Source organism: Thalassophryne amazonica, chromosome 21 (genome assembly GCF_902500255.1).
Source record: "Thalassophryne amazonica chromosome 21, fThaAma1.1, whole genome shotgun sequence".
NCBI classification, from domain to species: Eukaryota; Metazoa; Chordata; class Actinopteri; order Batrachoidiformes; family Batrachoididae; genus Thalassophryne; species Thalassophryne amazonica.
The window spans coordinates 226,939-240,770 of record NC_047123.1 but is presented as its reverse complement, the minus strand read 5'-3'; the positions used below and the strand labels follow the sequence as shown (position 1 = coordinate 240,770).

General features: G+C 43.4%; 1 protein-coding gene across 2 annotated transcripts in view; it reads left to right on the top strand.

Moving 5' to 3' along the window:
- nus1 (NUS1 dehydrodolichyl diphosphate synthase subunit) overlaps positions 1–1,832 on the top strand; it is a 35,614-nt gene extending 33,782 nt beyond the window's left edge. For both annotated transcript variants that reach the window (XM_034162530.1, XM_034162531.1), the window contains one exon: positions 618–1,832. In XM_034162530.1, coding sequence (XP_034018421.1) covers positions 618–661 — 44 coding nt within the window. In that variant the 3' untranslated portion in view covers positions 662–1,832. The remainder of the gene's footprint in view (positions 1–617) is intronic.
- The last annotated feature ends 12,000 nt before the right edge of the window (positions 1,833–13,832 follow it).

Below are 13,832 nucleotides of genomic sequence, written 5' to 3'. Positions count from 1 at the left end.
TCAATTTCATCTTTTGTTGTTTTGTTCTGTTTTGTAAAAAAAAAAAACCTTGTAACTGTTAGAATGACCAAAGCAGAGGGTCACACCTCCGAGTCTGGTCTGCTAGAGGTTTCTTCCTCAATATCATCAGGGGGAGTCGCCTGTGTTCTTGCTCTAGGGGTTGGTAAGGTGGGACCTTACTTGTGTTAAGCACCTTGAGGCAGCTTTGTTGTGCTTTGGTGCTATATAAACTAAACAAATTAAATTGAATTGAACCCTCTTATTCCAGTTAAGGTCACTGGGCAAGAGGTGGGGTTCACCCTGGACAGGCCAGACAAACACATTCACACGCTCACTCACACCTAAGGTCAAGTTAGTCACCAGTTCATCTAACCTGCGTGTCTTTGGAACTGGGAGGAAGCTGCAGTGTCCGGAGGGAATCCACACAACCTGGAGGAGGACATGTAAACTCCATACAGAAGAAAACCTGGAACCTTCAACAATTTCTTTCATGTCCACGTGTGTGTAATTGTAACATGAGCATTTTCTTTTCAGTTTAACAAAGTATTTTGAGTGTGTGTGTATGTGTCCCTGTGTTTTGTTGACTCACAGCAGCCGTTATCTTTCTTTGTCCTCAGTTCCCTGCCATCTCACAAAAAGATCTCTTTTGACGACTTGTTAGCAGCTCTGCAGCGGTATAGTTCCTGTCAGCAGCGGCTTGGACAGTGACACCCGGGTCCTCAGACCAGATTCAGAGTTGTTGAGCTTCAGCGGCAGCATCCTGGATCTCCACCAGACAGCACCAAAACAGGAGCTAGCTCGTATTCTGGAACTCCAAAGGTGCTGACATCAGCAGACTGTAATGTTTTCCACAAAAGCTGATCGTTATCCTCAGAGGCTGTGAAGCACGATTCATCAGTCTGCCTGCTGCTGTGGCTTCGGATCCATGACACGCGTCACGCGAAAGAACATGGAATGACATGACAAGCAGCTTTCTGTTACTCTGCGTTTGTTAGTGTTCTGTGCTGCTTCATTCTCCTGCTTCATTTTCCAGCTTCATCCTGCTGCTTCATTCTCCTGCTTCACACGATGATCTGTGGGTTTGCTCATATGTCTTCTGGGAAAAGTACGTGACCCAGCTGGTGAACTGTTTGTGATGGAGAACAAGATAGTTTTTCCTCTGCGGAAGCTGTCTGACGTGTTGTGGCAGCATCAGTTAACTGGCTGTATATGCTACATTTTTTAATTTGGTATTCATTATCAGGTCTCAGCTATTCAAACTTTGTGCAGTAGATACAGTTTGGCTTCAAAACTGGGCCGTATCTTGGCGATAGTGTGGGATCATGAAGTACAACTCTTATTACACGGTGCGTAATCTGTACTCGTACACACTAAAGTGCAAAGTTTAGTCACATCATCAGTCATGGGCGGTGTTTTGGATGTTACAAGAAATAAACCGATGTCCAGTTCATTTAAAGGAACCACAACCCCCCCCCCCTTCCCCCCCCCACACACACACACACAACTCAAAGAAGAATACCTAGAGTTTTAATTTTTCCATTTTAAGTTTGAATGAAGAGGAATCGGACTTTAAAAAAAAAAAAAATTAATCAGGATGGACGGGCGCAACGATGACCTGGGCGTGAAGCGATGACCTGGGGCCCCCGGAAGTTCCAGCTGATTTTTAAATGGATTCCATCATTGTTTCTATGTTCCATGTGTACAGTGTCACAAAACATTATGTCTGATATTCCTGAATCAAGTTGTTTCCAAGTTTGTTAACTCGTCTTTATTCACTGTTGTGGCGAATCTGTGGGTTTGAAATAAATCTTGAGGTGGGGTTTGTGGTGGCACATGATGGGTAATGGCTGACCCACTTAAAATCAGGAAGGACCAGCAGTGTGATGCAGGGTTCCGTGGTAACCAAACCCTCTGGTGACAGTGATACATGTGTGTTTAATTGTATGTAATCAAGAATTTAAAGCTTTCACAAAATGAGGCATTGAAAGTCAGTTGGTTCAGATAGGACAGAATATGCAACGTATCATGGGAAACCAGAAGTGGGTACTGTTTCTTTACTTTATACAACAATATAAAGGACTCGCAGCTAAAACTTCAGCGAATTGTTTTGGCAATTTACTAACGGTGCATCCCGAAAATATTCACAGCGCTTCACTTTTTCCACATTTTGTTATGTAGGTGGTGGCCAAGTGGTTAATGCGCTTGGCTTCAGTGCAGAAGGCTCCAGGTTCAAATCCCACTCCTGCCACATTTCTCCATGTAATGTGGAGTTGTCAGGAAAGGCATCCGGCGTAAAACCTGTGCCAATTCAACATACAGATCCACTGTGGATTTGCTGCGGCGACCCAGAGTGCAAACAAGAGAGCAGCTGAAGGGACTTACTATTATGTTGCAGCCTTATTCCAAAATGGTTGAAATTAATTTTTTCCTCAAAATTCTACTCACAACACTCCATAATGACGATGCAAATTTTTTTTGTTATAAACTTAAAAAAAAAAAGAACCAACAACTTAACATGTACATACAGTGGTTCAAATTAGTATTTGATCCACTGTCTATTTTGCAAGTTTTCTTACCTACAAAGAATGTTGAGGTCTGGAGTTTTTATCGTAGGTACACTTCAACGGTGAGAGACAGAATTGGGAAAAAAAACAAAATCACAGTATGATTTTTAAATAATTTGCATTTTAATGCATGAAATAAGTATTTGAACACCTACCACCCAGCAAGAATTCTGTTTCTCACAGACCTGTTAGTTTGTCTTTAAGAAGCCCTCTTATTCTGCACTCTTTACCTGTATTAATTGCACCTGTTTGAACTCGTTAGCTGTATAAAAGACACCTGTCCACACTCAATCGATGATTCTGAGAAAGCCCAGAACTACACGGGAGGATCTGGACCTGAAGAGAGCTGGGACCACAGTCACAAAGATTACATTAGTAACACATAACGCCGTCATGGTTTAAAACCCTGCAGGGCAGCAAGGTCTCCCTTCTCAAGCCAGCACATGTCCATGCCCGTTTGAAGTTCACCAGTGACCATCTGGATGTCATGTGGTCAGATGAGAACAAAATAGAGCGTTTTGGAATAAACTCCACTTGCCGTGTTTGGAGAATGAGAACAACCCCAAGAAAACCATCCCAAACATGAAGCATGGGGGTGGAAACATTTTTGGGGGGTGCTTTTCTGCAAAGGGGACAAGACGACTGCACCATATTGAAGGGAGGATGGATGGGGTCATGTATCATGAGATTTGGCAAACAACCTCCTTCCCTCAGTGAGAACATTGAAGATGGGTCATGGCTGGGTCTTCCAGCAAAACAATGACCCCATACACACAGCTTTGGAGCTGAAACTCCAAACCTGAAAGATCTGGAGAAGATCTGTATGGAGGAATGGACCAAAATCCCTGCTGCAGTGTGCAAAACTGGTCAAGAACTACAGGAAACGTCTGACCTCTGGAACAAACAAACAGGTTTCTGTAGCAAATATTAAGGTATTTTTCTATTGGATCAAATACTTTCACGCAATAAATTGCAAATTATTTAAGAATACAGTGATTATGATTTTTTTTTTTTTTTTTTTTTTTTTCTCTCCCTGTCTCAGTTCAGGTGCAGCTACGATAAAATTACAGACTCCATTCTGTGTAGGTGGGAAAACTGGCAAAATCAACAGTGGATTGAGTACTTACTTGCCTCACTGTAAGTATTCACAGCCTTTGCCATGAAGTTCAAAATTGAGCTCAGGTGTCTTCAGTTTCCACTGATTATCCTTGAGATGTTTTTACAGCTTAATTGGAGTCCACCTGGGTAAATTCAGTTGATTTGACATGATTTGGAAAGACACACACTAAGGTCCCACAGATGACAGACAGCACAAACCAAGCATGAAGTCAAAGGAATTGTCTGTAGACCTCTGAGACAGGATTGTCTGGAGGCACAAATCTGGGGAAGGGTACAGAAACATTGCTGCTTTAAAGGTCCCAATGAGCCCAGTGGCCTCCATCATCTTGTAGCGGGATGAAAGTCCCGGGTCCCAATTGAAAAGATGTTCCAGCTAGCTTGGCTAACGGGGAGTTCCCCTTTGGCTGACCTGGTAGAGGAACGGTCTTTTGGTGCGAGCCACGTGGGTTCGATCCCCCACCGTCGTCCCTGCCACGAAGGTCCTGCTGCTTCAATCTGTAAATGCTTCAGAGCGCTCTTGACCATCTTTCAGCAGGACAGTGACCCTAAGCACACAGCCAAGATATCAAAGGAGTGTCTTCAGGACAACTGTGAATGTCCTTCAGTGGTCCAGCCAGAGCCCAGACCTGAATCTGACTGAACATCTCTGGAGAGATCTGAAAATGTCTGTGCACTGACGCTCCCCATCCAACCTGATGGATCTTGAGAGGTGCTGCAAAGAGGAATGGACCAAACTGCCCAAAGATAGGTGCACAGTCATTTTATTTTGATGAAAAGGAGTAGCTAAATGATGATGCTGAGTGGCTGAAAAATGTCGCTGAAGGGAAAAAAAAAAAATACAGACACAATCAAAACTATTTGATCTGATTTGGTACAAATTAAAACTGTAGCCAGAATCATTTGGACAGTAATTGAATAAATGTGAAGCAGTTTTACAGTCCTCTAAATAAATGTTTAAGGTCAGTGTGAATCAAATATTGCGAATTTGATCAATAAATATTAGTGATCTGTAAGTGATTCCTGTGGTTCTGCTCACTGTCGACTTTCCAGAACCGACCCCGCTGCTTCTTGACAGGATGATGACCTCTCCCACGACACACTCAGGCAGGTGGCTCAAAGGTCAGACAGGTGAACCCAGAGCTTAGTCAGGAGGTAAGAACGTTTTTATTTAAGTGCACAGTGTAAAGTTAACAACTGTCAAAAGCAAATTTAATTTCAAAATATTAAAACGATGCAAACTAAATCAATCAATCAATTTTATTTATATAGCGCCAAATCACAACAAACAGTTGCCCCAAGGCGCTTTATATTGTAAGGCAAGGCCATACAATAATTATGTAAAACCCCAACGGTCAAAACGACCCCCTGTGAGCAAGCACTTGGCTACAGTGGGAAGGAAAAACTCCCTTTTAACAGGAAGAAACCTCCAGCAGAACCAGGCTCAGGGAGGGGCAGTCTTCTGCTGGGACTGGTTGGGGCTGAGGGAGAGAACCAGGAAAAAGACATGCTGTGGAGGGGAGCAGAGATCAATCACTAATGATTAAATGCAGAGTGGTGCATACAGAGCAAAAAGAGAAAGAAATAATGCATCATGGGAACCCCCCAGCAGTCTACGTCTATAGCAGCATAACTAAGGGATGGTTCAGGGTCACCTGATCCAGCCCTAACTATAAGCTTTAGCAAAAAGGAAAGTTTTAAGCCTAATCTTAAAAGTAGAGAGGGTGTCTGTCTCCCTGATCTGAATTGGGAGCTGGTTCCACAGGAGAGGAGCCTGAAAGCTGAAGGCTCTGCCTCCCATTCTACTCTTACAAACCCTAGGAACTACAAGTAAGCCTGCAGTCTGAGAGCGAAGCGCTCTATTGGGGTGATATGGTACTACGAGGTCCCTAAGATAAGATGGGACCTGATTATTCAAAACCTTATAAGTAAGAAGAAGAATTTTAAATTCTATTCTAGAATTAACAGGAAGCCAATGAAGAGAGGCCAATATGGGTGAGATATGCTCTCTCCTTCTAGTCCCCGTCAGTACTCTAGCTGCAGCATTTTGAATTAACTGAAGGCTTTTTAGGGAACTTTTAGGACAACCTGATAATAATGAATTACAATAGTCCAGCCTAGAGGAAATAAATGCATGAATTAGTTTTTCAGCATCACTCTGAGACAAGACCTTTCTGATTTTAGAGATATTGCGTAAATGCAAAAAAGCAGTCCTACATATTTGTTTAATATGCGCTTTGAATGACATATCCTGATCAAAAATGACTCCAAGATTTCTCACAGTATTACTAGAGGTCAGGGTAATGCCATCCAGAGTAAGGATCTGGTTAGACACCATGTTTCTAAGATTTGTGGGGCCAAGTACAATAACTTCAGTTTTATCTGAGTTTAAAAGCAGGAAATTAGAGGTCATCCATGTCTTTATGTCTGTAAGACAATCCTGCAGTTTAGCTAATTGGTGTGTGTCCTCTGGCTTCATGGATAGATAAAGCTGGGTATCATCTGCGTAACAATGAAAATTTAAGCAATACCGTCTAATAATACGGCCTAAGGGAAGCATGTATAAAGTGAATAAAATTGGTCCTAGCACAGAACCTTGTGGAACTCCATAATTAACTTTAGTCTGTGAAGAAGATTCCCCATTTACATGAACAAATTGTAATCTATTAGACAACTATGATTCAAACCACCGCAGCGCAGTGCCTTTAATACCTATGGCATGCTCTAATCTCTGTAATAAAATTTTATGGTCAACAGTATCAAAAGCAGCACTGAGGTCTAACAGAACAAGCACAGAGATGAGTCCACTGTCCGAGGCCATAAGAAGATCATTTGTAACCTTCACTAATGCTGTTTCTGTACTATGATGAATTCTAAAACCTGACTGAAACTCTTCAAATAGACCATTCCTCTGCAGATGATCAGTTAGCTGTTTTACAACTACCCTTTCAAGAATTTTTGAGAGAAAAGGAAGGTTGGAGATTGGCCTATAATTAGCTAAGATAGCTGGGTCAAGTGATGGCTTTTTAAGTAATGGTTTAATTACTGCCACCTTAAAAGCCTGTGGTACATAGCCAACTAACAAAGATAGATTGATCATATTTAAGATCGAAGCATTAAATAATGGTAGGGCTTCCTTGAGCAGCCTGGTAGGAATGGGGTCTAATAAACATGTTGATGGTTTGGATGAAGTAACTAATGAAAATAACTCAGACAGAACAATTGGAGAGAAAGAGTCTAACCAAATACCGGCATCACTGAAAGCAGCCAAAGATAACGATACGTCTTTGGGATGGTTATGAGTAATTTTTTCTCTAATAGTTAAAATTTTGTTAGCAAAGAAAGTCATGAAGTCATTACTAGTTAAAGTTAATGGAATACTCAGCTCAATAGAGCTCTGACTCTTTGTCAGCCTGGCTACAGTGCTGAAAAGAAACCTGGGGTTGTTCTTATTTTCTTCAATTAGTGATGAGTAGAAAGATGTCCTTGCTTTACGGAGGGCTTTTTTATAGAGCAACAGACTCTTTTTCCAGGCTAAGTGAAGATCTTCTAAATTAGTGAGACGCCATTTCCTCTCCAACTTACGGGTTATCTGCTTTAAACTACGAGTTTGTGAGTTATACCACGGAGTCAGGCACTTCTGATTTAAAGCTCTCTTTTTCAGAGGAGCTACAGCATCCAAAGTTGTCTTCAATGAGGATGTAAAACTATTGACGAGATACTCTGTCTCACTTACAGAGTTTAGGTAGCTACTCTGCAGTGTGTTGGTATATGGCATTAGAGAACATAAAGAAGGAATCATATCCTTAAACCTAGTTACAGCGCTTTCTGAAAGACTTCTAGTGTAATGAAACTTATTCCCCACTGCTGGGTAGTCCATCAGAGTAAATGTAAATGTTAATAAGAAATGATCAGACAGAAGGGAGTTTTCAGGGAATACTGTTAAGTCTTCTATTTCCATACCATAAGTCAGAACAAGATCTAAGATATGATTAAAGTGGTGGGTGGACTCATTTACTTTTTGAGCAAAGCCAATAGAGTCTAATAATAGATTAAATGCAGTGTTGAGGCTGTCATTCTCAGCATCTGTGTGGATGTTAAAATCGCCCACTATAATTATCTTATCTGAGCTAAGCACTAAGTCAGACAAAAGGTCTGAAAATTCACAGAGAAACTCACAGTAACGACCAGGTGGACGATAGATAATAACAAATAAAACTGGTTTTTGGGACTTCCAATTTGGATGGACAAGACTAAGAGTCAAGCTTTCAAATGAATTAAAGCTCTGTCTGGGTTTTTGATTAATTAATAAGCTGGAATGGAAGATTGCTGCTAATCCTCCGCCCCGGCCCGTGCTACGAGCATTCTGACAGTTAGTGTGACTCGGGGGTGTTGACTCATTTAAACTAACATATTCATCCTGCTGTAACCAGGTTTCTGTAAGGCAGAATAAATCAATATGTTGATCAATTATTATATCATTTACCAACAGGGACTTAGAAGAGAGAGACCTAATGTTTAATAGACCACATTTAACTGTTTTAGTCTGTGGTGCAGTTGAAGGTGCTATATTATTTTTTCTTTTTGAATTTTTATGCTTAAATAGATTTTTGCTGGTTATTGGTAGTCTGGGAGCAGGCACCGTCTCTACGGGGATGGGGTAATGAGGGGATGGCAGGGGGAGAGAAGCTGCAGAGAGGTGTGTAAGACTACAACTCTGCTTCCTGGTCCCAACCCTGGATAGTCACGGTTTGGAGGATTTAAGAAAATTGGCCAGATTTCTAGAAATGAGAGCTGCTCCATCCAAAGTGGGATGGATGCCGTCTCTCCTAACAAGACCAGGTTTTCCCCAGAAGCTTTGCCAATTATCTATGAAGCCCACCCACATAAATGAACATAAATAGAAAAAATAGCCAAAAAATACAAAAAAAAGGACAGTTACAGGAGGAAGCTGGAAAACAAGCTCCAGCAGGACAGCATGAGGGAGGTGTGGAGTGGGATGAGAACCGTCACTGGTCATGGTAAGAATGCGGACCAGATGAAGGAAGGAGGCCTTCATGAGGCCAACGAGCTGAACCTGTTCGTCAACAACATGGACTCTGGCCACCCTTCCCCGAGCTCTGCTCTGTGCCCCCCCCCCCCCCCCCCCCCCCCCCCCCCCCCCCGTGCAATCACCTCACACACCAATTAATACCTCCCACCAACCTGCTTTCACCCCCCTCCCTCTACCACTCCCTCATCCTCCTAAACGCCTCCTATCACCATCACTGCTGAGGAGGTGAGAAGAGAATTTAGTTTCCTGTGTCCAGGAAAGGCTGCTGGTCCTAATGGCCTCAGCCCCAGAGTGCTGAAGGGATGTGATATCCAGCTGTGTGAGATTTTCCAACACATCTTCAACTTGAGCTTGAATCAGATGGTTGTTCCTGAGTGGTGGAAAACCTCATGTCTGGTTCCTATGCCCAAGAAGAAGAACCCCGATACACTTAATGAGTACAGACCTGTGGCCCTAACATCGCACCTTATGAAGTCACTCGAGAGGCTCATCCTGAGGCATTTCTGTGCAGTCACTGAATCATCACTGGACCCCCTGCAGTTTGTGTACCAGCCCAACAGGGGAGTGGAGGATGCCATCATCTTCATGCTGCACAGACCTTTAGAGGAGTAGCAGGTTTTGTGACACAAAGCAAGCGGCAAATCAACACCTTCGGATCAAGGACAAGCTTCTTGTCTTTGTCAAATGAATGGCATTAAGACCACCCCCTGAACCTCGGATATCCTTGAATGTGTCAAAATGATGTCTACAGACCCTTGCTGATGTGTAAACATGTTTAGATGGGCATTTAACACATTTTTATATCAATAGGGCGAAATATTTTGTGGGCCTATGATGGTCTCAATTCTTTGCGTGATTTGGCAAAAAAGGGGTGAATTGTTGTAATAAACTTTCTCAAAGTACAACCTCAAATCTGAAAAGTAGAGGTTCTACCAGAAATTTTGATACCAAATACGTTATAACTCCGGGAGGGGTATTTCGAAAAATAGAGCCCTTTTTGGCTGTCTGCTACCCCGCTATTATTCTCACCTGGAGGAGGCAGGCAGCACTGTGAGAGTCATGTTCTTTGACTTATCCAGTGCCTTCAACACCATCCGGCGTGACTTGCTCAGCGATAAGCTACGTGACATGAAGGTGACGGCTCCACTGATAGCCTGGATTACCAACTACCTTACAGGCTGCCCACAGTATGTGAGGCTTCGGGACATTACATCTGACACCATCAGGAGCACCACAGGAGACGGTCCTGTTCACACTCTACACCTCAGAAGTCAGGTTCTGGTCACAGGCCTGCCACCGACAGAGGTTTTTGGATGATTCTGCCACTGTGGGCAGTGACCAGGAGACTGAGTACAGGAGTGTGGTGGACTCAACCACCTGCAACTCAACGTATCTAAGACGAAGGAGCTGGTGGTGGACTTCAGAAGATGAAAGACCCATCCAACCCCACTTACCATCAGTTTAACTGAGGTGGACATTGTGGACAACTACAAGTACATGGGTGTCCACATAGACAACACACTGAACTGGACTGTAAACACAGATTCTGTGTATAAGAGGTCAGAGCCGACTGTTCTTCCTAATGAGGCTCAGATCTTTCAATGTCTGCAGAAATATGTTGCAGATGTTTTATCGCTCAGTGGTCTCCAGCATCATCTTCTACACTACAGTGTGGTGGGGCAGCAGGCTAAAGGCAGCTGACATGAACAAGCTCATCAGGAGAGCTTACTCTGTCCTGGAGTGGAGCTGGAGTCTGTGATGGAGGTGTCAGAGAGGAGGATGCTGAGGAAACTGTTCAGCATCCGTGATGACACCTCCCACCTCCTGCGTGCCACACTGATGTCCTGTCAGAGCACCTTCAGCCACAGACTGAGACCACCGAGATGCACCACAGAACACCGCAGGAGGTCCTTCCTACCTGTGCCAATCAGACTGTATAACTCCTCCCCCTTCTGCAGGATGAATACATAATGAACAGAGTTATTCAGTAACTGAGTTATGTGCAATACTGTCAAGCATCTTGTGCAAATGTCTTCAGTCATTTTGCATAAACATGTAATTGTTCTCACTGTTTTGTTTTGTTTTTTTTAAAGGCAATGTTTGCTGTTTAGGCACTCTGGTGAAACAATTTCCTTCGGGATGAATAAAGTTCTTGTTCTTAAATAAAAAATAAAACTCCAAATTTGACGGAGGGAGGACGTCACAGTTAACAGGAAGGAGAGGATGGGGACAAAACGTTCTGTCACCATATTTTGCTTTGAAACAGTTCTTCAAGTTCCATCCATCCATCCATTTTCTTCCGCTTTATCCGGAGTCGGGTCGCGGGGGCAGCAGCTCAAGTAAAGCCGCCCAGACCTCCCGATCCACACACACCTCCCCCAGCGAATAATTTATCATTTAAAGGTAATAGAGAGAGGTTGAATGGGGCATTAATCCTTGTTCTGTGATGTGATATGTAGCCCAAAAAAAAATTGGTTGGGTCTGTAATGGCTCAGAAACTTCCTAAAAGGCTCTCTGAAACAGCTATGTTACTATGCTGGGTTTAGAATGCGTCGTTTGCCCTTAATGACGTTGTTTCGGAGCTTATTTGGCAACCTCATTATGAAATGCACGTAGGTGGCGCTGATCGGTTGCCGTTGTTTGATTGGCTGCCCTTGCTCTCACTGAAAAGAAAGCACGGAGGATCAGCTGTTTTTAACAGCAGATGCGGAGCGGCTCGGAGAAAAAAAAGCATAAAAATGTCTTTGTAAAGCTCAGTGCCGTTACCGGCATCACTGGTAGTTGTTGGTGCTCTTTTTTCTTCTGGGCGAGAAGGTTCTTATAAACAGACACACGCAGAACACAATGCGCGTGCTCTGCCTTCGCGGCGCTGCGACCGGCTGCTTGATGAGGACGTTAAAAAAAAAAAAACATGCAAAATTGGACTAAAAAAATCCGCAAAACTTCATTTGTTTTGTTTTACTTCGGTTACTGTGACTTCCAAAGGTTATGCATTGAAATAAGCAAGCTGCCCTTTGCAGGCTTACTTGCTGCCAGCATAATAATGCAAATAGCTCGCTGCTAAGGGGTTAGCTCATTCCCTTTAGAGGAACAAACCAGAGCTAACGTGCCATTCTAACGTGCAATTCTTAGAACAGGAATGTAGTGCAACACAAATTTAAAACAAAAGAAAATGTGATACTTACAGGCTGTACTGATTGCTGGGGTTGATTTTGTCGCAAAGTCGGAACTGACCCTCTACTGAGTATTAAATGCTGACTGAAGCCAGCTCGAAATCGTGCAAGGTTTGTGAAACAGTCCTCCGTGAAATGTGCAGAGCAAAGAAATAGTCGGCGGTTGTATGTCCTGGGGATGTGGTTAAAAATGAATAAAAGCCACTGATCGCGTACATTACTTTCCGTGGGAAGAATATGGAAAGATCGTAGTCCGCTATGACAGCCTGGGAAGGCACACCTGGAGCTCACCATTGCTCCTCTTCCAGTGGTAGGAATGGGTGGGCACAACCTTATGAATAATTAATTTCGAAGGGGCATGTGTGAAAGGGGGTGGGTGTGTGTGGGGGGGGCTATTGGTGAAAAAGTGACGTAAGTTTTCTCTCAAAAACGGATTGGCCTGTTTTCTAGGAGCAATTCAAAAAAGGAGAATTACTTGAAATAGAGGTTCTGAAACTTGCTGGCACTTCATGTGTTTTCCCCACAGCGGGGAGACTCTGAACTAACACCAAAAACATGAAAAAGATGATTTTGATTCTCTATCCCCTTTAATATTTCAATATTGGTTTTGTTTTTTTTTACGGTGTGAGCGCGCCCCCTGGTGGTGGAAGATGCTTGCTGCCTTTCCACAGCGGATCAGTTCTGGACCTTGAGGAACCGCATTGTGCAGCAGGCATCAGAGCAGAAGCGCGTGCTCGTGCTTCTGACGATGATCTGATCCGAGGTCAACGATAATGTCTGTGGTGTGCACGGTGGAGAGCGCGCCCACATGCACCGGAACCCCCGAACCGAGCCTGCTGCAGCGGATCAGGAGGCTTCTAAACAGGTGAGGACGATGCTGGTAGCTTGGAGTGTGCGCGTGACGCCTCTCCAATCATGCACAGCACGCTCAGCTGTGCACGCTGACAGCGAGCTGCTTCTGTAGTGTATATTGTGCATCAGATGTCAGTCAAGCGTTCACGGTGATGGCACGTGTGTGTGTGTGTTGGCGGGGGGCTGGTTCTGGTTCTGGTTCTGGTACTGGTGAACCAGGTGCACTGATGCTGCTGCTGCAGCCTGTCATTCATTCAGTGCCTCCGCCCCCATCACAGTCACGTGTTTTCTGTCTGATCGTCGCTTTCAGAACGTCTTTGTTTTTCCACACGTGCTGTGACGTGTTGGACTCTTCAGCAGCGCTCAGAGGACAAACCTCCATCAACCCTTACCAAAAAGTAGTATATGCAAGTATGTTTCAAGTGTACTTCTAGTTTACTTTTTATATACTTATCAGTACTATTTTTTGGTAAGGGAACGCTTTGCTTTGTGACATAAAATAATAATAAAAAAGACCAAAGACAGTGTCCTTCCCTGATTGACAAACATCAGAACCATCCAGGTCACAGACAAACCTTAGAACAAATGATGTTTGTTCCTGTGACATTCCCACAGAATCAGAGGTTTTGAAGCATTGTTACATTGTAACTTTAATGTTCATTCAGAATGACTTTCAGTTCAAGTAATATAATTCTGAGAATTTTAAGACAATTGGGTCCCATAGTCTCGTTTGAGGGTGGCCGAGAAAAGCTTAAATGAAAAAGTAGTAAATGTACTTCAGAGGACAGCCTCATTATCAGCCGGTCACTCATCTGTCCCGGTCAGAAACATGGCACTGTCTGTGAGTTTTTGGGCAAATTACACAGCAAACAAAGCAAAAATGCAAAGAAAAAGTGAAGATACAGTTTAACCTAGCCTGCCAGTGTGTAACCCAGGAACTTCACTGAGAGTGTGGAATTCACACTTCTCTTTCTCCAACAGTTTATTCTTTAGTAATTGGTGAAGGACTTGTTTAACATGAAGCATGTACTCTGAGAAATCTCTGGAGAAGATAAGTATGTCATCCAGGTAGAC